At 32.0% G+C, this 27,180-nt stretch overlaps 1 protein-coding gene across 1 annotated transcript in view; it reads right to left on the bottom strand.

Annotated features, from left to right (window-relative positions):
* Nucleotides 1-21,646, bottom strand: part of LOC129968298 (dynein axonemal intermediate chain 7-like) — a 51,776-nt gene extending 30,130 nt beyond the window's left edge. The window contains exons 1-9 of the mRNA XM_056082154.1: nucleotides 21,458-21,646; nucleotides 20,387-20,450; nucleotides 17,029-17,117; nucleotides 12,397-12,534; nucleotides 8,874-8,945; nucleotides 7,831-7,896; nucleotides 5,792-6,046; nucleotides 3,721-3,754; nucleotides 2,341-2,432 (exon numbers count right to left, since the gene is read on the bottom strand). Of these exons, the coding sequence (XP_055938129.1) occupies nucleotides 2,341-2,432; nucleotides 3,721-3,754; nucleotides 5,792-6,046; nucleotides 7,831-7,896; nucleotides 8,874-8,945; nucleotides 12,397-12,534; nucleotides 17,029-17,117; nucleotides 20,387-20,450; nucleotides 21,458-21,646 (999 nt within the window). The remainder of the gene's footprint in view (nucleotides 1-2,340; nucleotides 2,433-3,720; nucleotides 3,755-5,791; nucleotides 6,047-7,830; nucleotides 7,897-8,873; nucleotides 8,946-12,396; nucleotides 12,535-17,028; nucleotides 17,118-20,386; nucleotides 20,451-21,457) is intronic.
* Between the last annotated feature and the right edge of the window lie 5,534 nt (nucleotides 21,647-27,180).

The following is a 27,180-nucleotide window of genomic DNA, read 5'->3' as shown; positions in this document are numbered from 1 at the left end:
AAAATAAGTTTTTCAAACAAAATTAAATTAATAAAATTAATTTCTTTTAAGTATTATCTTAAGCTGTTGGCAAAAAAGATTATAAATGTTTTACAGCCTATCTATTTGATTAAGAACCCTAACTTCCATTTCGATCCCCACTGTGTTCTAGTCCATCTTGTAGAATGCATTCTTTTAAAACTAAAATACGTAGACAAATTATGGAGATAAAGATTCTTCTGCATTTCTTTTATGAATAGTTTTGGCGTTGAATGATGTATTGCTCTCAAGAAAGAAGTTAAAGTGTGGCTTCTTTTGGACTCATGGCGATGGTCACAGTGATATCAAAATGTCAATGGTAAAAGAGATTTCGATGTAACACTTGAAACCATTAGTGATTTGTGGCCATCTTGTTCTTGACCAGCTAATCACATGCAACAATTTAAGAGCAAATGGAGCAAAACTATTGAAATGTTTTGTACAAGGTGTGTTCAAATGAAAAGGTACGAAATGACACTGTGGGTATAAATGAAGACTTTTCAAAGTACACACCACAGGCCTGAGCACAACGATCTCATAGATTAACGAGCTGGAGGATTCCTTGTTCCCAGAATTCCTGTGGCAGTAACTAGACCCAGTCCTTCACAGCGTCCTTGAGTTCTCCGTCCGAGTTGAAGCGCTTCCCTTTCAGATGTTTTTTAGAGAACCAAACACTTAAAAATCGCAGAGCGACATATCCGGGCTGTAGAACAGACAGTCGCGCTGCTCCCACTTCAACTCGGCCAGCTCCGCGTCTATGACCCTGGAGACGTATGGAAGCGCGTTATCATGGAGCAGAAACACACACTCCGTGAGTAGTCCTGGTCTTTTGTGCTTGATAAACCTGCGTAGTCTTCGGATCGTCAAATTTTGCAAAGTGAACAGCATCCTGTCTTCACATAGACTGCCACGTCAATTGGACGGCGCTGTTTATAAGAGCCTCTGCTCTCACCTGCGCATGCGGGCGCCGACTCATGCTTCGATCTACGCTGGAGACTCCAATCGCATCCCTAGATGTCTCCCATAGCGGCATAGGCAAATATGTTAACGGTTACGTTGTTACGACTTCTCGTACCTTTTCATTTGAACACCCCTTGTATGAATAAATATATCTTTGATATATGGCATTTTGATATAATAACAATGATAAATAACTATATCTATAGGCAATCACTTGATATTCCGAAATGCTATACATATTTTTTATGTAGTTTATCCCATTGTTGTAAATTTGAAACAGACAATTTCATAATGAAAACATTTAAAATACCTTGCAATAGAGTTTCAATTATACTGATTAAATGGGATCATATCCGATACGAAAAAAATCCAATGTTCAGATAATTGGTTAATAGCAGAAGCCAGGGAATGGCCTCTCCAAACCTTTCTAGCGTATATTCTGAAAAACGTCTTATTTCTCTCCCCCCCATGTAAAATTGTGTACCTTGGATAAAGCTACGAATGCCCTGCATGGCATTGGTGAACGACAGTCACAAGATATAGATTTTTGGCAAGATTCTTGAATTTTTATCGAATCTGTCTTGCGAATATTATTTTGAATGCTTTTTTTTACGATAACTGAGGACAACATTTGGCACAGAATTACAATTGTTTGTGTATAGAAGGTAGCATGCTTCATAGATTTAAGTTATTGCTTTCATAAATTACTGCAATGCTTGGTCAACCCCTTGACAGATTTGGTTCAGAATTTACTAAGAATAAGCACTACAATTTATTGATCTAGATCTTTAGGTATTGTGTTAAAATACATTTTCTCGTACTCTGACAGCCGGACAGGCAGATTTCCTTTGAACCATTTCATTCAAAGTTTGATAAAAATCTACAAATTTGGCATTAAGATTATATACCGAATTTCACCCGTCTAGATCAAAGCGTTTTTAAATTGCCGCATTCACAGACAGACAGACATAATATCTCACTTAGTTTTTCAGGCTCAATGAAGTCTGACACCTGCAGATTCATCAAAATCTCTAATTCGAATTCTGATGAATATACTTCGTATATGAAAAAGTAAACAGACAGATGACTACATAATAAATTCAATAGCAAGGAGCGATTATTTGTTTAGACTATATGCATCATTTTGCTATGTGATCGTGAAGTCTCACGATTTGCCTTCATTGCTATTAATAATCTGAAGTATCACTTGCTAATATTTTATTGACTTCAGTCTAAAAGAAAACAAAACGATTTTAACTAGTTCTCATATAGGATATTAGATTAAAAGAGAAGTCAAATTTCACTATTTAGAATATTATAACATTCATTAAAGAAGATTCATATGACTTAAGGTTAAAATACCTTTTCCATGGTATTGAGGTTCCCTTTTTCACATGCTTCGTTTTCAGTATTACCACCAACATTTTTCTCCTCTTCATTTTCGAGACTTATGTCTATTTATGTAATATATATTAAATAATATAACATATTTTGCCAATAAAAAAATCCTCTTATCAAATACTATATGTGTTTATACATTAAAAATCAAAATGTAGTTACTTTTCAAAGGGTATCGTAATTTGAATAGAAAACAAATTGTATGCAATTAAATTTATTTCATTAGTGTTTACATATATAAAAAAAATTTTCATCATCTTTCGGTTTCTATTTCTTACTTTAACCTTAGATTTGCTTTAATCACCTCGAATCGACAGATCTATGATGGAACAATGAGTTATGAATTTGGTTTTATAGATATTAATTAAACGGAGCTATATATATATAATAATAATTTCTTAATTTAAATGCTTTATCTTAATTTAATCCATATTGACTTCTTTCTGAAATGTTCTCTTATTGGTTCATCCAATTCCCTCTTTTTATTAAACTGATGATTTCAGCATTTTCTCACGCTACGAGAGAAGGAATAAAAATAATCCTTAATGCTTGCAACATTTCTTTAAAGATATCTAAGATTCCCTTCCCTAAATCGACACGCGTCAAAGAAATCTCTATCAAAATCTCATAGTAAACTCACTAAGGGAAAAATTTGTCTCTTTGGCACTAGCGTCGCGATGTAGACTGACACATTTTTTTTTTTTAATGATCGTTTGTTTCTTCTACAAATTATTCCTGTTGGGATGAAATAAATGGAAGTTAAAATTTCAAAAGCCTCTTGTTTACGCCCACGTATCTCCTATATCGTTTTAAATTTTTTGTGTTATTTTTGGTGCAATATAGCTTTAACTACTTTGGATTAATGATTCTCTGTTCTTAAAATATTTTAAATAAGTTTTCTGTTCAAAATTAATATCAAATCTTTTGCTGTTTTGGGAGACAAATTTATTCATGGTCCGTTTCATTAAGTTTTTGAGTTGAGAAGGGGTTTTTTTTAATTCAGCTAAATACATAAAATGTATCAAAAATCCCATATAAAAATGAGTTATTAAATCGCTTTTAGAATTTCCCTTCGGGTTTTTTTTTTCGCTTGTAAAATACCATACCTTAAACATCTTTTATGTAAGATATCCTACAATGAAGAAATTGTCAATGAGCTTTGCAATGATTAAATTATAAAATAGGAATTTATCAGATAAATGGCATTTAATATGATATAAAAATTGAATATTTTATAAAAATTCAATTTTTAAAGCAAATAGAATATTAAAAGCTTAAAATAGAATTGCAATTCCAAGAACCGGCAAAAAAAGAAAGGAAAAAAAAACCAAAGAAATGTATTACCATTTTTGTCGTTTAAAGTTTCTTCATCTGGCATCTGCAAATTAAAAAAAAAATTCAATACATATTCATACATTTTCATTCAAAATCAACTATCTAAATTAAGTCAAAACATATATGGCATATTATCGCTTATAATACATAAGTTCATGTTAAATCTAAATCTAACTCCATTAATTGTCCTTCGTCCGTATTGCCACTTGACGCCAAATCACCAGTGTTACAGAGCATAATGGTCCTAATGACTTGGCATCCATTTATGATATGAAAGAGCATTATGTAATAGATGGCAACCAAATTTAGCCCTTATGTTCATTTTGTATAGTATACCATACATACAACTTTATAAAAATATACTATCACTATAAAATAATTTTTAACTTAGTCATTTTATTTAGTTATTTATTTTTTGATGTTTTTTATGGCGTAAAGAAGCTACCTATATACATTTTTTTTTTTGCTTTTCTTCAAAAAAACAATCTTGCTACGATAAGGGTTAATTTTTGACATACGACCTTTTGCACTGTACGAGAGGCTATATATTTAGTATTCAGAATAGAATAGAGAAAAAATTACCTACCTAAAAATTACCTAATTAAATCAGAGAGAAAAATTACCTCTTCTAGAACAACTTCAATGAGTTCCTGAATTAATATATTTGATTTAATTTGTTCTTCAGTCATTTTATCTAAAATTGAACAAATGAAGTGTTAGTGAAAAATTAAAAGATGAAGAATACAGTTATATGTGGAAGGCAAAATGTATACAAAAATTTACTAAATACCTCCATTGATCTTTTCAATGATGAGTATTTGTTTGTAAAATTATATGATAGTAGCTTATAATTACGAACCAAATGATTAATGAAACTATTTTTGTACCTAATTTGTAGAATTTTAATGTGAAAAAAAAAGGGGTTTCAATAAAATATTTTAAACAGAACAGTGTTACAATCAATTTTTTAATTTTCAAATTTTGTACTGAATTATGGCAAAATAAAACTTAAAAATTCAGTTAATCACTTACAACTAAGCACACAAAAGCACTTTTATACTGAAGATATGTTAATAACTACATTTATTTGAAAAAGTGTTAACTTAAATGCATGAATTTAAGTTTTTTTTATTTAATATTTTAAGTCTTTTAAATGAATATAAGAATTTTTTTTAACTTGGAACATTTATTTTTAAATAGCTAATGCAAATTTTAAAATTAAAAGATAATATTTCAAAATTTTAAATTTTTAAAGTATATTTCTTGTATTATATTGGAAAATTAAATGTTCTTTTTTTCATATAGATCCAATTTTTGTAATAGATAGAAATTAAAGTTAAAAAAATAAATAAATCACTTTAAACACAAGAACTGACCTCTTATTCTAGATAATTTATTTTGCTTAGCTCATTAATAAAAATTATAATAAATAAATTAATAATAAATTTAAATTATTTAAATTTATGAATAGTAATAAGTCTTGTATACTATAATGCTTTCTAATACTCTTCAGAAAATGAATGTGTTTACAGTACAATATTTATTTTTATTTTTAATATAGTCGGCAAGATCAAACTACTCTCACTCGCTTTCTCAATGGGCACTTTAGAATAAAATATTCTGTGGGTTCTAAGCGCTTTGAAGTCTACCCCAAGTGTTTTAAGGAAGAGGCTTCACCTGATCGCATTCTTATTTGTATGGGCCTCTCCAGGAAGGATAGTATTGACAATCCATTGGACTGCTTCAGGGTGCAAAATTTCACAGACTATATACAGCTCTGCTGTTCTTGGCGATGTGCAACAACACGATTGCGGCATGATGATAATGTTAAATAAATGAACCTTTTTTCAACAACGCCAACCCAATTTATCCAAAAGTATAACGATTGGTAGGAGTTTGCAGGAGCAAAAATTTGTGGAGATACAAACGGCATTCATCAAGGATGAAAGGTTATTAAAAACAAAATACAATACATAGAAATCAAGAAAAACATAAAAAAATGAATAATGTTTGATCCTCATTCTACAGGAGCGAGGAACGAAACAAACTTTTATCACATGAAAAGAATCACTTAAATTACCTCACCTGCTTGTTCTTCGTCTTCTTTTGCCAAATAGAGCGTTTCGAGTGACGGCGGAAAGCACAGATGCAGAATCCTGACTGCGCAGTCCTCGTCCGCCAGATCTGGTGGAATCCAAAATCGAAATCCATTCCTCTCCATCCCGCGTCTTCTAATCGACCTGTAAATGTTTGCCCAGAGACAGAGAGTGATCTGGCCTTCTGAAAAACCGTATTCCATATTCTGAGATTTCTGGTCCAAGTAAAGATAAGCATCCTGGAGAGAAGGCAGGATTGAAAGGCTGAAAATTCTTCATCGTATAATGTTCAAACATTTGCACAAATACAAATGGTAAAACAGCTTTTTTGTAAACAATGATTGCAAGAAGAATTAATACAGAAAACAATATAAAATGCTGTGTGCCTACACAATATTGGCTTTACGTAGTATCCATAAGTCATGTAGCCAACACACAAATCTGTTCACAGCCATCCATGCCATTTCATTAAACATATGCATATTCTGCAAATGACCATCTAAACCTAATGGAACTAATGCTTTTTAAGTCATCATTTCATTGGGATGTGTCTTAGACTCTGTTTAAAAGCCTCCTTTTTAAGCTAATAGTGAGCATAGTTAACTGAAGTGAAACACAAAAAACGCTTTAAATGGCTATTTAAATCTTCTGAAGCTACTATTCACTGAGATGTGTCATAGACACTGCCTGACTCCTTTTCATGTAACAGCGGACAAAATGAATGTAAGCAAAGGAAATGTTTCATATGGTAACTATATGCATGTTCTGTAAGTGACCATCTAAACCTTCCTAAGTTACTTCTTGTGCCTTCATTTCATTCGGATGTGTCGTAGGCTCTATCTTAATGTCTACTTTTGGGAACAATGAAGGAAGTAGGCACAGATAATGCCTATAGAATATCTTATGAGTCTAGTTCTAACTACCATTCCGCATTCAAAATCTGTTCATTCCCATCGTGCGGCAATAATCAAGTCAGAAACCTTTTCACATGAATCACTTGAATGCAAATGAAAGGGCAGCAAGAATTCATTTAAACGTTTTGTACGCGATATTGCTGCTACCTGTATATTTGCATAATGCTATCTCATGACTTTTGTCACCTCTGTGTATAGACATTTTACATTATTTTTCTTCTATGTCTCTGTTTTCTCCAGCTGAAAATGCTACAACAGAAACCATGAAAATTCATATCTATGATTTTTTTGTACTAAATCAAAATTGGCTTAAGAAATAATTAATTTTGCCTGTTTCTGGACAAATCAGGAAAATGTCATTTGTAGAAGAGGTAGTTTGATCTCGTATAGATTTAAACATACGGAGAAAGGTTGTATTAGCATTAAATAGAGTCTCCAATCGATAAGTCATGTAAAATTTTGAATCCTAATAGCTTGGCAAAAGAAATTCAAATATAAAGATGGAAGCATATCGTTTCGTTTCTGTAATATTTATACTCTGTAATTTCATGATAAGGAAAAGGGTTTTACAGAACTTTAATGACTGCTGTATGGATGCAAGTTAAATGATCCCCCCATAGCCTTGGCGAAGAATTTGGCTAAAAAAGCTAAGATTCCCGAAACTATTGGAATTTTAGAGATATCTCGATTAGCAGAGAAAATACGATATCCTTCTGGAAGCTTTTTTGAACTGTCACGAAGTCTATAAAAAACCAAGAGACATTTATCAGATTATCGAGTCGAGAAAAGTGAGTAGTTGAGCGCAATCTCTCTTTGGAGTGTTTATCTCCCTCTAATACCATCTAAATGCTTTGCGCTACTGCGGTTTTTTAATAGCTATTTTTTACTTGTTTGCTGTTGGTTACTGCTAGTGGTGTTTCTCCCAACGCGTCGGCTGCGCTTTGCTATTGTGTTTTCGTTTGGAATTGGCGTCGTTTATCCATCATTGAGCCTGTTGTTTTTTCACCATACACCCATTAGACGGATTTTCATTACAACATTAATTTTTTTTGGTATATAATGTAATGTAATTAACACCTTCAACGTAACTTAAGTAATATAGTACTCACCTTCAAAAGCATAAAAGATGCGTAATCTAATTTTCTTCCAATAGCGTTTTTTAAATTTATAATACCCTGAAATTTAATAGAAGGCTTTTAATAAAGTCAGCTTTACAAAATTCAGAAAAAAAAGCTAAACAAAACAGTTTTAAATGTTAAGAATATAATTAGAGTAAGATAATAAATACACCATGTGTCTAAATAAATTAAATTATCATACTTCACGATTATTGTTCGTCTAACAAATAAATAGTTATGACAACCACCTTTGACGATCCACATCATATCAAATAAAAGCATTATTTTAAATTATACTTTCACAAAAAACTTATAGCATTCTGACTGGTTAATTGTGCACACATAGTTGTCGTTTCAGTTGTTGAGGCTTCGGGAGGGGCTTTGAGAATGTTTTATTTTGTAATATTTCTTGAAAATAAGGGGTGGAGCTGATGACCATTGATAACGTATTTAGACATCATTATATTTCAAATGAATTAATCAATCGTTAAAGATAATTATTCACTTCCAGAATAATTTTGCTTCAGACGATAAATATATTTCTTAAAAAATTATGAATTCTATCTTTTTATGCTATACTCCAGTACTATCAATCATATTTAGTAAAAAAATATCGACACTAAAATATACTGTAAAATAAGTCTTATGGACTTATGACTAAAATTGACCGAGTTGTATCTTTTTTACTAAAATAGGGGTCATATACAAATTTATTTTAAGGAACAATTTGAAAAATTTATGGAACGATGCATCATTTCAATTCGCAATTGATCCCTTAAGATTTCTATTAAGGCTCCGTTTAACTGTAAAATTTGTCTAAAGTAATGATTTTCAATCTTCATTAGTCGATCAATTTTATTCACAGGAGAATGGATTTTTTTAAAATTTTTTTTAAAGGTTTCAGTGTTAAGAATATTTTACTAAACATGATTGATAGAACCTGATCATATGAAACGTTATATTTATTAGCATAGCTCCAATATGACACGACTGACTTTAGAGAAATGGGAAAAAGAAAGGAAAATAGTAAATACCTCATTCCATAAACGAGTTTTTGCGTATACTTCTGGACACTTAAAAATGGCTGATGTAATCTCGTCCACCATCTGTAAAATTGGGAGAATGAAACGCAAAATTCTGTAATATAAATAAATATAGAATTTAAAAACTAAATTCAGTTCATTCAGACTCTATATTTTCTGAAAGAACGGTGAAGGCCTGGTTGGATTTGACTCAAAATTTGAATGATGTCGATACAATAGATTTTAAATCCGCATACCAAATTTTATCCATCTAGTTATCTTCATTGTATATTTATCGTGTCAACTTATATTCAAACAGCCATACAGGCAGATTTTTATTCGCAATTTAATAGTGTTAGCAAAAATAGGATGCTCGTTTCATATTGGGTTTTTCTTTCCATCCGAATGCGTGTACACAAACTGTTGATGATTCGAACCCCGTTCGCAACGATTTATCACATGAAGTGAAATGATGCTTCCAATTATTTATGCGAGAAGTTATTTGACGGTTTTATGCAAATGTTTTTCACTCTATATAAGAGCGGAAGCACTCGTGCGCGCATACTTAGACGTAGATTCAGATTCTTTTTTCTTTTTTTTTCACTTGTGTTCGTAGTCTGTGTCGGTGTAATATATGGTATTTTATAATGTATTAAATGTTTGTTTGTCGCAAGAAATAAAAGTCTGTGTTTTTAAGAAGTCTTCTCGACCTGCAACATTTTACAAGCACCAGTCACATGCATTTTTCACTGCTATTATTTGAACATTTTACTCTGCGGGCCTTACAGACGATTGATCTTGAACCCAAATATCGTCTGACAAATAGAAATATGCAAATTTTGTGTAAAGACCGTACACCAAATTTTATCCGTCTAGCTTAAAGCGTTTTTGAATTATCTTTGTCACAGACAGACACATCGACATTTTCCAGAAATGTGTTTTGAGAACTCAGGGACGTCTAAAACATGGATATTCGTCGAAATCATTTTTTTTTTTTGCCATTACTATTCTCCGCGTACTTCGTATATTTCGTACATGAGAAAGTAAAAAGTAAACTATTGGGAGTGTTATGCCATCGACTCATAAAGCATACTATAAAGCATTCTTTAAACAGCGTGATAGTGCTCCTCGTCATATTCACACAATACGAGAATGCCTTATTTGTCGTATGGTGAAAAAAAGTATGCATTCTGGACTTTTACTTATAGATCAGTGGGATCTAAAATTCGATATAGATCCACAATTTTTGTATCAAGACATCATGCCAAATTTTATTTAATTGTTGCACTTTCACTTATCTTCTTAATATGCACAAATATAGACAACCAGAAGTCTTTAAAAGATTGAGTCTAAAATTCAGGAAGATATTTACAATGGATTATTGAAATTCATACGTCATTTTTTTGTATTTTTATCAACGTTATTTTGAATCTCGTGTTCATTTATTTATTTTTCATTTTTTACAAATCTATCTATATTTAAGTTTCTGAAATGCAGTTTAATTCATTAATAATATCGAGTATATTCTTTATTCAAATCAGTAATGCATTTAGGAATTTTACAGCCTTAAATAGTTCATATTATGAGGCCCCGTTTGCTTAATGAATTATCTAATTTAGTTTCATACATCAACGGATTATTAATTCTATAATGTATAAACTATTTATTTTAAATTAATTAACCCTTTCTAAGGCCGTGGGAAGTATGCTTCCCACCAAATTTATCAATCTTTGCATGAAATTATGTAGGTTGGCATAAGTTCTGGCAAATTTTTTTAGTAAGTCAGAAACTTAGATGCTTCAGTTCTTTATCTCAGACAAAATGATGTGTCTTGATTTGTTACTTAATTATTAATTAAACAAATTAATTAATTAATCAAATTAAATTTATCTAATAAGCTAAATGAATTCCTTTTCTTATTCTAATTTCAAGCCTAAAAATATTTTAACATAATATGAATATAAAAAAATGGCGCTTTAAAGGGTTAAATTCGTGCATTTATGAAAGTGTATATTTTTATTTATTTGTTTATTTACTACGACTCACCATCGGTAGGGATTTGAGTTTGTAAACAATGTTATTTAAGCAAAATCTCGTTATATATAAAATCTGCAGTTTAATTGTTGTGAACGGTGGCAACTTCCCCAACTGCATTTCGAAAAATATTAATAACATAATTATACTTTTTGATTCAAAGAATCTTTTTTCCTCAGAAATTTATTCTGCCTTAACCTCCGCCATTCCAGCGAGCCTAAGCAGCTGTCTAGTCTATCTACATTAATCGGAAATTCGATATAAACTCAAATTCTTCTTATACTTACACAGTATGAAATATTTAAATTTGAAATGCAGTGAAAAGACTCCAATGTGCCGTCCTCTAATATATATTTGTGCCAAATTTGGTAACTCTACATGACACGGTCTGAACTGTAGAGAACCGACACTTATACACTCCACGCGTAGAGAAAAAAAAGTATGGGCATTTCCCTTTATTATTAGTAGAAATAATGCGCTATTTACATTTGGCATCATTAACTTTTATGGCGGTCCATTGAAACCACACAAGTTGATCCTATTCAGCAATTTTAAATTCACTACGATTTGATAATGGCTTGAACCTAATGGCTTTCTGACCTAATGTTTGACCAAATTCATTAAATATCCGGAATAAAAGTGCAATTTTTTGTAGCAAGACTATTTGAAGCATTTCTTTAATCCAGCTGATTGTATTTTTTCAGTAAATAGATTCACATGCATAAGTACACTCAAGAAAACAGAAGTCTACTCTTCGGTAGATATTAGTCCAAAATTGGACATGGATCTACAATTTTGGAGTAAAAATTGTGTGCTAAAATCAGCTATCAAATTTATTATCATTCATAAAAGTTCAAAAAGACAGATGGCTGATTTAATTCAATATTTGATACAGGTTTGCACATCTAGTAGTAAGGTACATGCAGTTGTTTACTTTTTCACACACACATTTTATAGGAGAAAAAAGAGTATGACATCTCCATGCATACAAGATGACAAGTGTAACAGATGTCATAGCATGCGCAGTTGCATTTATCATGTGACTTTGATGTCACTTGATAATTGAAATCAACTCTTCTGGAAAATGATAATTTGGTATCTATTCTTACTACATTAACTTAATTTGATAAAAAGTCGTTGCCTTTTGAAACAGTTATTAATATTTATGTTATCAATCTTTTTTAAAAGAAAAATCATTGCCTTTCTGTTATAATATATTTTTTAAATGAAGCACAGTATGAAGGAATTTTAGTATTCTTAGAGATCTGAAGCATAAATTAAAAGCACAATCAATGTATCTCAAAACGTAATACCAATGAATGTTATCTAATTTCTTTAACTATACTCTAATTAATTAAATTTTAGATACCATATTTTATCAGTTTAAGACAAAATACTTTCGTCATCGGATTTACCAACAGAGTAATTAAAATGTTTCAGAATTTAAATTGATCCCATTTTCTTGTAGCTACCCAAAAATCTACAACTATCTTTAACTGACTTGCAGACAACAATGCGAAGTTTGCACAATTGATTCAATTTCGAATGACGAGTCATCCATCCATTCTGTGATGAAGGTGTTAACCATGGGCAACTTGAGAGAATCCAATTCCTTAGTTCTGTACAGATAGTCATTCCACTATAAATAAATAAAATGAGTCTTAATATACGGAAATACAAGAATAATTTTCAGAGATGGGCCTATTTTTGTTAAAAACAGACTCAATGATATTAAGCAAATACATGCTTGATTCTCTTTTCAGAAAACATCCCTGTCCTTCAAACTTATAAAGTCCCTCAAGCTGTGTATTTGATCAACAACATACGAGTATCGGGCATTCAATCACAGTTTTAAACACATTTAACGAAAGGAGGAGGAGGTGCCTGTCGTAGCTTCGTTGAATAAACGTTTGAGACCTATGAGTTGAAAATTAAATTTAAAAAAAAAACTTAGCCTCAATTTTATCAATTTTATCAATTTAATCAACTCAAATGAGACATGGTAACGTCAAATGTAAACATAGGTGAGTTTTTTTAAATATCATTAAGAGAAAAAATATTTTTTTAATTACCAAAAATGAAATACAAGATTTAATCTAAAATGAAATATTATATACAAAGAGATATAGCAAATGCACTCACATCAAAGAACTGTCTTAAAGCCTTAATGCAAAACACTTCTCTGAGAAATTATTTTGAGGAAAAAAAACTAAATCTCTTTATGGAAATGATGGAAAGGTAGAAGGCGCGATTTGCTAGTCAAAATTTTTGTTAATATTAATCAAATTAACATAATTAGGTCTTTAAAACAGTAATATTAAATATTAAATTGTCATCGGATACCTCAAGACGTATAACATTTTACAATGCTACCGAATTAAGATATTGATAGAGGAAAATAGATCACAAAATTCTATCTTTAAAAACACGAAGGAAATTATAAAAGTAGCATGCATAATTACTCGTTTTCGTTTCCATTCTTTAGCCCATTTGTAGCTATTCAACCTGGAAACTCTTCGAATATAGCTTGCAATTTCTGCTTCTTGCTCCTTTCGTTTTTTGTCTTCCTAAATTATTATTATTAATAATAATAATAAATATTTCCAAATTTTTTTACTCAACAAAATAGCAATGATCTTTCATTAAAATGAAGTATTTGAAAAATTATTTACTTTATAAATTGAATAAGATCCTTCATCAACTTTGCAGTATGCTTCAACAAACAGATGTTATTTAAAACATATTATTCAAAATTATTATTACTTTGATTGTTACTTCGTATTCTTGCTTTCTGTATTAACATCAATTAAACTATCATAAAAATTCGGTAATTTGAGTCTCTATTAATGAAGATTTCTGTTAACCGAATCTTTTACAAGAAATTGTTCTTTTCTAAAAAAAATCAATATTTTTTTTCAAAACTGCAGTTCGAGTCTCGATTTAATCATGATAGATATATAAGCATTTGTTATATTTTTAGATGTGAGCATTGTAAGTATGATCCAGATGTTGGCGCATGCGCGCTTCAAGCTGTCATCTGATATCAAATGATCTTTCTTTTTTGACTGGTTAGAAGTTGAAATAAAATTGCATTAGAAAATTATAATAGTTGTGGGTTATCATTTTTAAAACGAAACCTTCATTCACATCTAAACCTGTTTCTGGGTGAAGTGAAGAATAGTGTGCCCCCGAGTTTATCGCCAATATGGCAACCCATCGGAACTCTCTTCTAGCAACGATAATGCTGTTTTGTTTACTACTTTTTGCAATGATTGAGTTGTACATGAAATTACTGTTACTATATTATGAAAAATTACTATTACTATATTATGAAAAATTACTATTACTATATTATGAAAAATTACTATTACTATATTATGAAAAATGTTAAATTAAAAATATTAAAAAAATATCGATTAAAGATTTTAATTTTGTTTTTTTATTATAATTAAACTTTATTAAATAAAGAAACTTAATCTTATAATTAAAAGTTATTTTCTTCTTTCTGTCTTTCTTTTTTTTTTAAATGTGAATACGGACAGAAAATATTTATTCTTTTGCAATTTTTAATTGTCAGTATGCGCTTTAAAAAATCGTCTGAATTCTTAATTTACGAAATCGTCTGTATTCTCACTTTAAAAGACAGCTGCAATGGAATTCTTCGCAGTTCTCGTAATTCTTTTGGTGTTCTAACTGTTGGTTCCCTTCATAATTTGTTATGTTGGCATTGTGCAAGAAGGGATGTCGGGTAAATGGGATGGAAGACAGTATTTTGAACCTGCAGAATGGATGAAGGGTGAGTGAGAAATATATAATATCTGTAGAAGCCACCGAGAAGTCTGGGGGAAATAACAATACTTATCAGTAAAAAGTTCTAATTATATGGTGGGAAATGCTAACCGTAACTGTTCCGTGGAAGTATTTGTTTATTTTGTTCGCCATCTTTATTGGCGACTTGGCATTGTTGGCGCAGCAAGGGGCACACTAAAATTTACTTTTACCCTGTTTCTAAAGGTACATGACTATCTACGGAGGCAAATTTGTGAAAAATCCCTCTAATGAGCTATATCAATTCATTTTCTGGATCAATGTGATTGCAAATAATGAAAAATATGGATCAGGAAATTCTGTGCCAATTCAAATTCTGTGAAGTATATCAATTTTTGTAAAAAATAGTGAAAATTGCAACAAAAAGCACAGCATGCTACGAAAAATTCTATTGCATATATTCCAATTATTTTTATATGCAACATACTTACAGCTACGGTGAAGGGAATGAACTAGAATCTAAGAAAAATGTACATTTAAAAAAATTATAGCTAATCGAGTATTTCTGTATTGAAAATTTCACAAAATTCGTTAGTGAAAATTACATTAGACAGCTCTAAAAAAAATTACTCATTTCACAGTTATATCCCTAGTTCATTGCCTTTGGAACACTTAAGGTAACATGTATGCAAATTTCAAGGTTCTAATAAGGTATTCTAATAAGGTATTAATAAGTTTTTAGGATATCATGTTTTGCGTATGATCATTTTTACGAAATTCTTTTTAAAAAATTTATTTAAAGTTTTCATTTGTCTTGTATTAAAAATGCTTTGTAATCATAAACAATATTCAAAAGCAGATGTAATTGCCCATCCTTTTATCATAAAAATTACTCAAAACGCATTCTAATACGCGTAGCTTGCTGATAGAACATATAAAATAAATTATAATTCAGGGAGGTGTGTATTTGATAAATGTTGGAAAATCTCCTACTTCAAGTTGGTATTTCCGGTTTCGTTTTCAGCTGCATTGGTTTATAAAAATTCACATATCTCGGTTTCTATTCATCGTAGAATTAAAACAAACACAGATTTGGAAACCAAAATAAATAGGTTTTAAAATAAAACAATAAAAAATTGTGAATGTTGACCGAAAAGGACTTTTAACCGTACACTGATATCTTAATTAATCTATTACTCTGTAGTAAAATTTTATTACAAATTATAAAATAACAAATTGCTTTTGTCGACCAGTTTATTCTCCCAGCTATTTACTTTTTAGCTATTAAATGATCAATATAGAATATCTTTTTAAAAAAAATTTCGCTTTGTTATTTGATACGACTGGAAAACTTAAATTCAACTCAATAATTCTACTACATATTACTACAATAATGCGGACAAATTAATAAGTGCATATTACGAAATGAAAACGAATTATTATCTGTTGGACGCTTCTTTTTCTTCTTTTGTGCAGCCGACCACTCCGCCACTATTGAACGAAACAGTACCGACAGGATTTGTTGTGGTCAAATGCTGTGTTTAACATAATCCACCGATATTACTGGCAAATTCTTTGAACTATCATCCTCGAGGTGGTTGGCACTAAACCACAGGTGGTCAATCTCTGACCTTCCTCCTCATCTTCACCTACATTTTTCATCCTGTTTTACGAGCAGCAGGTGAACACTTTAAAAAAAATCTTCTCAAAATCTTCTGCATTCTTCTAAATGTGCGTCCAACAACAGAAGAAAGGCAAACACTTTTAAATTTTTAAATAATTGGCAAAAAAAAAAAAAAACCTGTCAATTTTCAGCATCATGTGTTTCAATATTTTAAGATTTTCTGGAACCATCAGTACTGAGCTTAAGTCATTATTTTCAACTTTTATATTCTTTCTTAGTTCTGAGACTTCTATACATTCGTTTAAATAATGGTAAACAGTACCAATTCCTCCACAGATGCATTTATTTTCTCTGTAGGATGCTATAGGCCAAACAGTCTGATCTGTAGAGCGCCCTTACCCCCACACCTTCATTATTCATTAGTCAAGATTAGAATAGATTAACTGAGCTTTTCGATTATTCGAGGTGAGTACAATTCTTCTGTAGTTCAGAATTATGTAATTTGCATTTTTCATTCATAGTTTATCATGTTTTGTTATATTATTTTGATGTTTCCCTGATTTTGAATAAATCATCCAAATGTGATGACTATAGGGATAGTTGAATTAGTTTTTTTATAGCACGTCTAATGAATCGCAATATTTTAAAGATATCCGTGCAAAGAAGATGACAAAGAAGCCAACTCTTTTTGAATAAAATTTAACAAGTATTTGGACGATTGATAAATTTAAGGTTACTTACTGCCGCTTTGATTCGAGCTGCTTCTTCTTTCCTAAGCCGTTCTTCTTCTTCTAGCAGACGGATTCTTTCCTGCTCCTGACGAGCGAGCTCTGTGAAAGACCATAAAATTTCACTGATGATTTTAAGGAAAACTTAAATTCTGCGGTAAAGACATAAGATTCCATTGAATAAGTATAATATAGCAATATACGTTTTTAATTAGGCTATAAGCTTTCTTTAAAGGTGACACTAGAATGGCATGCCTTAACGAAATTTAAAGTACCGGTTAGAATTTTGAACATTTATTGCTTGATATGCCTTCAGAACAAAGCAGAGAGTACTGTGTAACTCTGCCGGCAAGCCATGGGCTTTACTGCTTGAGGATATACAGTTTATACCAGATTCTCCTAGAAATGCAGCTGTGGTACTTTTACGCCTTACTACAGGCCATGACTATTTGCCCGCATACTTGCATTGGCTTGGACTTTGTGACTCTCCTGTATGTCCTCTGCGCAGACAACATCAAATTTTTGATACTACTTATCTTGATTCGTGTTTTTAAACTGTAAAGTTCAGAAATATTGGAAGGCTAGAGATCTAATGGCGCCATAGCCAATCTTCCGGGCATTTGTAATAAATAAATAACTTGCTTGATAGATCGCATTAGCTATCATTCCGAATAATCGAAATATGCATCAATAATAATTTTTATAGCTCTATCTGAGGATCTTAAAAGTTGGTAATATTGCAACTATTCAAGAATCTTTGAACTCATAGACAAGTTTCTCCATGGCCATTTAATTTTCCAACATAATTTAAAATTAATTTAATTTTTCCATCATTATTTCATTGATCCAGTTTAAGTTTGGATCAAGGAAAAATATCTCGGGCAAATTATTTCATAAACATTTTAAGAACTTATACTTTAATATCTATTTCACTTGGAAAATCACCTTTATTACACTTTATTCAGATTGGTAACTTGCTTTAACTGAATCTTGATTTAGATTCATACAGCAGTTCTTTTTCTAACTTTAACTGTGTATGGCTTTTTAACAGCAGTTACGTTCTTTTTCACTCTGCGGTTGCTTAAATCATTTTGAAAAATCAGATGAAGAGAAATGGAATGAAAATGCTGATTATCTCTCAAAAATGATCACTGTATAGTATCCATACTTCGAATGGATTGCTGTTGAAGATTTAATCTCTTATAATAATAATAAAAAAAAACCCTCGCTTCGAAATATACTCCAAATGTTTAAAATAGCAAATACCAAGAAACTCCAGGTGATATTCTATCTATTTTTTCTCTTAGCACATGACTTAAAAATAGTAGAGAAGATGTGATAATAGCCCATTTTATTACCTAGATAACCATCAACCTTACTTTACTGAATTAATTTGGACTTTCAAATAACCCTGACTGTCTCTCCTGTAACCAAGAAAATGACATTGAACCTATTCTCATGTACTGTTTGAAATATTCAACTCAAAGAGTATACCTCTGGGACAAGCTCACTTTCAATCACCAAAAAATTTCGTCTCTTAAAATTTTGATCCAAGAAACTGTTTGTCATAAGCACTTTCTTCTGAGTTTTCTTCGTTCGGTGAAGTTTTTTAATATTTATTAACTATGAATCTCTGGCATGAGGGGATGACAGATGAAGCCAGTCTTTGCTGCTAAAAGTTCCAATTTATCTATTTCAGTGATAATTATAATAATGAGAGGAAGAGAATTATTTTGAAGAATCTGATATTTCTTTTTAAGATGTCGGTCAGTAATGGCCTAGAAACTTCCGGAATGGTGGTTGATTCTCGCCACTCTGGTGGGTACACAAAAAGGTGGGGCCCTGGTTCCTCCCATCGATGACGGGACGTACTTCCATAAGAAAAGGTTGTTCCGTGGCCGGTGATGGCCTTTAGGGCTCAACCACAGTTCCCACCATTGTAACTGTTGGGACTGAATGGTCATTCAAGTTTTTCCGTGTGCCTTCCAGCGGGTCGGTTTTGAGCAGCCAAATTTTCAGCGCAGTAAAATGGCTATTCAGTACCATATTTCAGTTTACCTTAAAGGAAGACAAGGTAAAAATTGGTGTAATGTATATTAAATATATTAGGTAGGTTAGTACGGATACTAAATGTAGTAGACAAGGAAAATAGATAGGGGTTTGAAAAGTGCATCAGAAGTCTTGATGGATTTTTAAACTTTTTTTTATTCTGAGCTTATGCAGGCAACACGCATGTACAGAGACTTACAGACACGTAGAACGAACACTAGAATGCAAATTTACAAATTAATGCAAGCAAAAGATTTTTTAGGAAATTATTATCAAAGTAGAATGTCATCATTGCCAAATGTTGTCTACGTTCTCTCTTTCATTTCCCGAACTCTCTCTGTCTCCCGATCAAAACAGTCTTGTTTTTCTTTTAGTCAGATGGTGCAATTATCAAAACCAGTTAGAGTGGTTTAACCAAATTTTTCTTGCATACTCTCAATTTTTTTTTACCAGAGAAAACTTTATTTTGCTTTGGCGTACAAAAGTTAAGAAATATTAACTTTTGGCGTGAATTTAACGTTTTTATTGGATCAATCGTGTCATCCTTGGCGAGGATTTTTACAATCTATCCCAGATATATGTCTAATAGTATCCAAAAGTCGAATTTGCGTTTTAGACACGTTTCTCCGAAACGACTGAAATTAAAATTTGACACAAAACTGCACATCACACATCACACACTTTAATCACACACTCCCATTCCAGATTTGATATATTTAAATCATTTGAATTATCGCATTTACATGTTTCTGAGAGTACAGACAGACAGACAATCAGAGCATAGTTGAATTAACACCAAAATTCGATATATGTCTACATCATAGATAATAAATCCGTATGCGACATTTTATCTATCTAGATCCCCTCGTTTTGTAGTTTCATGTTAACTTATATTCGAACAACCGGACAGATGAACTTCATTTGAACAGATTTTACCCAAAATTTGATAGAAATCTGCAAATTTGGTGTAAAGACCGAATACTAAATTTAAACTGTCTAACTCAAAGCGTTTTTATTTTTCTCACAGATAGACAGAGATACGGACGTTTTCCAAAAATGTGAAATTGAAGGTCTAAATCGTGGAGATTCGTCAAAATTTCGATTTCGAGTTATTATTATTATTATTATTTGACGATTACCATATTTTCTCTACTACGTATACGAGAAAGTAATGATATTAAAACACTGAATTGCATTTTAAAAACATTTCGTATAATATTATCTTATATTATTTTTAAGACTCTAAAAAAATTGAAATTTGACTACGTTTGCTCTGATTGATTAAATGACATTCCAGTTTAAATGAAAAATGTTAGCATCACCTTCTTGCCTGAGTCTTTCTTCTTCTTGTTTTTTAAGCAAAGCTTTCTTGTCTTTCTTTTTCGGCTAAAAAAGAGAAAAAAAATTCTGAATTTAATGTCTTAGATTTCTTTTTATTTTTATTGCCTCATATTTTTTCAGTATCAAGATTGTTTTCATTAGATCGAAATTTTAACTGAAGTATCAATGCTAGTCAAATCATGCCAAATACTGAAAATCTGTCAAGAATTTTAGAAATGCAAAGAGAAAACCTACATCAACGTGAATGGTTGCCACATGTCACATTTGGAGAACTAATGCCTTAAAAATAATTCTAATTTGGCATCAATTTTTATTCTGACTTTTTTTTTTTTTTTCATCTTACTCTTCAATTTGTTGCGAATTACACAAATGTAATGAAATGGAATCAGTTGATTCTCCCATGATATTGCTACAAACCTGTAATGCTGCTTCCCAGCACGGTTAGTTCAATTACTGGAAAGACCGTTTTAGATTAGCCCTGTTGGGTGTTGATCAGTTGCTGCGTCATTAATTTCAGAGCTTGGCGACAAATTTGGCGAGAATTTGGCGAAAAAATAGATATTATCGGAAACTTCCAGAATTTTAGCAATTGTGCCAATGGGAACCGAGATACACCTGACTGGTCCGTAACCTTCTCTGCCCCCCTCCCGGGAACTATAAAAGGCCTGCAGTCTCAAGGTGAAGTCAGTCCCCTGCCTATCCATCAACAGCCTCAGCCGCAGGATATAGAAGAACATATGCTGATATACTTAGAAACAGAAAGAGAACCTCCTCAAAAGTCTCCGGTTCAACCCAGAACCCACCTACATCAAGTCAGAGGCCCCAACACCAGCAACAGTCAACTGAATTTACCTCACCCACAGAAGCCCATAGCCCTCTAACCAACATCTCTGAAATGAAGGAATTAATAGAAACTTTCAAAGAAATTAGAAAACTAATGCAAGAATTCCCTGAACTCCTAACCGCAGCAGCAAAATTAAAAGAAACAAAGTCTAAAGATGAAAGGAAACTCATTCTCCTCAATGCTCTCCTGGAATTAAGTCCCAACTCACCGCCCATCGTCCTAAAGCAAGCTCCTGATTCGTCCCCTTCGAACAATAGTTTATCCACCACCAGGCACTGAAAACTGCAAAGATCCAGCCAACTTCACCCTCTCCCGCACGTCTGCCACTAGTGGTTCCTGACTGGTCGCCGCCGCACCTGACCTCCTGCCTTTCTCGCTTTGCCAGCTCAGGCCTCATTTTCCATCTGCCATAAAGAGAGGTCGGTCCTTCGGACTGCACCTGTAGCAAAAGTTAATGTCATTCCCCAAAAGCCAAACCTTGATCAGTCATCGCAATTATAGGAGATAGCTTCTTTAGGAAGTGTGTACTCTTTCAACCTCTCACCACCAGGTGAAGTCAGTCGGAGGCGTGAAACGACTCGTCGAGAGGATAGTGAAGCAACGGCGGAATAGTTGAATCAAGTCCGGCGAAGAGCAAGCGTTGTGTGGAGCTCAAGTAATTACTGAATTGAGCTGTATCGAGTAAGGCGTTTATTGTGGAAGCAGCCTCGAGTAGTGAGTCGCCAGTTGGATCCAGCTAAAGCGAAGAGACAGTAGTGAATGGCAGACGGTTGGAGAGGCCGTTGAGTGAAATTGCTTGAATTCTTCCCTTCTGCTGAATTCTATCTGGCCGCTTTGTGTGCTGTTGTTGTTATTGCTACCGATTACTACTTGTGGGCTACTGTCTGTTGTTGTGTGTTTCCTGTGTTTGTCCCGACTGTATATTTGTCGTCTGCGTGTTCTTGTCTTCGCGTTTAATAAAAGTTATCGTTTATTATTGAGGCCTGCTGATTGCTTTCATGCCATACACCCACTACAATCGATGGACTCAGCGTAATTGAAGTCCCGTAACAATATTTAAAAATACACCATTCCATTTAGATTATAATATTCATTGTCGTTATTCACATCGATATTTTAGGTATTCACCTCGGAAAGTTGATGAAATTATTTAATTAATGAATATATCTAATTAATAAAAGACAAATCTAACTAATTAAATATCTAATTAAAGAAAATTATATTTTTTCATCGTTGTTCAATTATTCATTGATTAAATGAGTTCAAATTCATTGATTAAATGAGTTCATGCGATATACATCAGATTTGTGGTTTCTATATAAATTGGTATCCGTTGTGTCTTTTGTAGATTAAAAGGCATGATGTTTTCGCAGAGTATAAAAAAGCGTCTCTTAAATATCAGACCTGGCCAACAGTGGTGACAGGAACACTACTTCGACTCGTGTTTAATTTCAACCAAATCATTTTTACACAATTTAATGCACAGTTCTTTTTTAAACCTTTAATTGTGACTGGAGTTAAAATCGTTTTATTTATTAGCATTACGCCTGATAAGTTTATTATATATATATGATCCTTTCTAATAGAATAAAATCCCTTGACGTCACAATTCAATCAAAAATGCATGTCATAATTACATTTCTATATGCACGTTGTCCTTCGCAATACTGTAACTTTGCCTTTTTTTTTTCGAGTAAACTCTGCAAATGTATATAATCTTTTCTTAGCTTTTAAAATGGAAAAAATTACACACTTAAATATCTACACAAATACTAAAAAAGTTTAAATTCCATTACAACAATAAAAAGTATTTTTACAATTACTATTTTAAAGTGTTTACAAAAATATATCAAATTACAGAAAAAAAAATGCTTAACATTTAAATATTTCATTATTGGAAGGATAGAATAAAAATAACTGCGTTTGTGTGATACCATTTCCGGAAGATATTAAAGAAAATAACAAGATTTTACATAACTTTTAATTAATTAAAATTCTAGATATAACTTCAAAAATTAATATTTGCAAGGTACACATTCCCATCTTTATTCGGTAGCTGTTGATCAAACTGTTTGCACTATAACGCGTCAACACATACACATCGTAAAGACATGTATATTTTCATTATCGTAGAGCTTATGCACCATTGGTTGCAATCTCTTTAATGTGTCCTTTGAATATGTCACCACTATAGTCACCCAAATAAGTAAGTGGGGGAATTCTTTTAAAACCATCTGCGCAATATCCTGCTAGCTATCTTGATTTTTGGCTTTAACCACATGGCACTATTGGTTCCTTGGCGATAAAACAGACATATTAAAATAGATTTCAATTCAGTGTTTATCATGGGATTCGAATATCGCATGGCTTGATTCCTTTGAGTCATTTTATATATAAAAGGATTTAGTTATGGTCAATTCAACGAAACAAGGGTATGAATTGCTGTATTAGAGAGTCCGGAATCTGATTTTACAATTATTGAAAGTAACGAGAACTATTTCCAAATTTTGTCAAGTTCACTAGAATAATCTTAATTATTATATTTGATAAGGACGATACTAAAATATTATCAATATAAATTTGTCTTACCGGCATCAGAGCATTAAATAATATATCTCAAAAATATAACGTTTTTTTTTTTTTTTTCAGTGAATAAAATAGACTTTACTGGTACTCAAATCAAAGTTATATTTATAGAAGTTACAGATTTTTGACTTTACATTTGTTTATAAATTTAAGTTTAATATTACCTTTAAAAAGTTGCAGTTAGGAAGATTCCAGTTATTTTGGTATTATTATAATCCTGCTTTCATTGTAGTTATTTCATTATTCATTTTTTTTTCTTGGATGTGTAAAAATATTATAGATAACCTGTTCATCGGATTCATCAACTTGTTAGTCATATTAAATTCAGTGTTATTTAGCGTTCAGTGTCGAAATCTAAAGCATGTTAGTTGATACTAAATTCGCGTATATTGTTCCGCTCTTGTCATATCACCCAGAGACAAAAGGCGTATCTTTTAAGGCCTATAATTAATAACAGTTTTCAGTCAATAATAGGTAGGCAAATTTTGATATTTTCTTGGTGGCTAGAGTATAGAATTTACAACTGAAATTTTTTAGAGCTGAGAAAAGCACGGCTCTCCAGTGACAAATTGCGCTATTTTGCAGCGAAAAAAAAATATTTTTATATAATTCGGTCGATGTTTTTTTTTCAAGGCATACACGATACAATTAGAAGAAAAATTCGAGTTTCATTGTTTATATAGTAATTACTCCTAGGTACTTGGGGGCCATGGTGGCCTGGTGGTAAGGTCTCGGCTTGTGAGCCGTAGGGTTTCAGGTTCGAGATCCGATTCCACCGAAGAACCGTCATGTAAGGGGGTCTGTTGCACGTTAAATCCGTCATGCCAAACGTTCTCCCGCTGGTGTGATGTGGCATGGAGAGGGGGATGCCAGCTCAGGTGTCGTCCTCGTCATCTGACCGCGGTTCAAAATGACGAGGTTCGTCTCAAAATAGCCCTAGTGTTGCTTTACAACGGGACGTTAATAAAATTAAAAAACCTCGATACTTGTACAACGAGTTCAAAGTGATGAAAATTTTGTTTTTATGACTTTTTAATGAAATCATTTGAGAGTCTTTTATTTTTTATTTTCACGTATAAGTAGTATAGAGAAAGTACGGTAATCGTCAAAAAATTCAAACTCGAGATTTTGACGAATCTCCACCCTCGCTGAGTTCGAAAAACACGTTTTTGAAAAATGTCCATCTGTCTGCCTATGACAAAGATAACTGAAAAATACTTTAGGCTGGATGGATGAAATTTAGTTTTATGTCTTTACACCAAATTTACATATATTTATCAAATTTAAAGTAAAATCTATTCAGAGGAAATATGTCTGTACGGCTGTCTGAATATAAGTTGACACGATAACTTCAAAACAAAAAGGGCTAGATGGATAAAATTTGGTACAAAGATTTAACATCTATAGTATAAATATTACAGTCAACCCTCCTATAACGCGGTGAGTGCTTACCGCGTTATATGGAAACCGCGCTATAAGAAACTCGGATTTAACCGTACAAACCAGGCTAATTCGTAGCGCGTTCTATGGAAACCCTCTACCGCGTTGTATGGAAACCGCGCTATAAGAAACTCAGAATTAGTACAAATCACATCATCCGTACCGCGTTATATGGAGACCAATAAATACAAAATACAAGCGATATAAACTTTCTTTTTAATCCTTTCCTTGTTTCTTTTGTGTTTGACATGATGCAAATCTAGGGTTAATAATTACTTTATTATTATTATATTAGAACAATTGAAGAATATTATTTACAGTATTGTGTAATGTTGTCCAATTATAAACCACAAATTAAGCAGCAAAAAGCTAAACGAATGGACGGTGCAGACAAAATTTTAGAAAGAATTGGTCACCAACGAGACGCACTGTGAAATAGCTCTGAGACGACTAAAACCGATGCCGTAAACGGCTAAGAGATAAGCTTGAATGTTTATATACACATATCCAGTTAAAACTATTCATTGGGTGCACGGAAAGAACTGATGGGACGTTGTTGAACGGAAACCGCGCAGTAAGAGTACCGCGTTATAGGAGGGCTGTCGCAATTTCAGCTCCGCGTTATATAGAAACCGCGTTCTGAGAGTACCGCGTTATAGGAGGGTTGACTGTACTTAAATTTTTAGCCAAATCTAACAAGGGCTTCGCAGTCTTATGGTCTGTACTTCCAGAAACATGTAAAAGTGATAATTCAAAACCACAAAGGATTCAATATATTGAATTTAGTGTGCGATTTGTATGGCTAAAAATGCACTTCTGTGTCAAATTTTTGTTTCGATCTGTTGAGAAAAACGTCTCTAAAACACCAATATGATTATTTGATACTGTTAACGAATTATAGGGATTAATCACCAAATAATTCGCCAAGGATAACATGATAGATTCGGTAAAAATGCTGAATTCGTGCCAAAAGTTAATATTGTACGCCAATGTTATATAAGGTGTTCTCCGGCATGACCAGTTTATCAGAGGATCTGCGCGTAAGTTTTTAGTAGAATACTCCCGCTAGTTATATTTTAAAAAAGTATTAAAATAATTTTTGAGCAATTAAACATTCCAAAATTATATTTTAAAATATCCTGTAGTCAATAAGAATAAATAAATAAATAAAAATAATACCAGAAAATCAATTTAACCCTAATTTACCCCCTTTTTAGGGGGCTATAGAATTTTTATCAATAGTGCACTTTATTCTTCCAATTGCTAAGAATCCATGTATGCCAAATGTTGGGCGATTCTGTCAAAAGTTGTGGAATTGTATAATATTTAATCTAACAAACGACCGAACAAAAACACAGAAGGGCCTTCAATTTTTATTTACGTGTATAAATAAATATATAACACAAATAATTTCTTATTAATAAACAAAAAGGTTATAAAATTTGATCAAATTATTTATCTGAAAAAACTTCCATGGTACATTTTTTGCTTATTATATTATAATGCTTTCAATCCCACCAATGGCTTTTGGAACGAAGTACTATAGCACTCTCGGGAATGCAAACTAGGTGAAACATTCCCCTAATTAGTATATATATTTTAAAGAAAGTATTGATTATTTACTAAAAACACAATTTTCCTACCATATAATGTATATCAACTCAAAGACGGAATCACTTAAATATATCAAATTTGGTATGTGATTCTGTGACTTTAACTAAGATTCTGTGTCAAATTTTTATTTTAATCGGTCGAGAAAAACTTGTTTAAAACACAAAATTAAATTTTTGAATACTATTAACGAATATCAAAGAATATTCACCAAATAATTCTCCAAGGATAACATGGTAGATTCATTAAAAATGCTAAATTCATGCCAAAAGTTAATATTTTCTAATTATTGTA

Source organism: Argiope bruennichi, chromosome 5 (genome assembly GCF_947563725.1).
Source record: "Argiope bruennichi chromosome 5, qqArgBrue1.1, whole genome shotgun sequence".
NCBI classification, from domain to species: Eukaryota; Metazoa; Arthropoda; class Arachnida; order Araneae; family Araneidae; genus Argiope; species Argiope bruennichi.
This window is presented reverse-complemented; position numbering and strand designations above follow the sequence as displayed.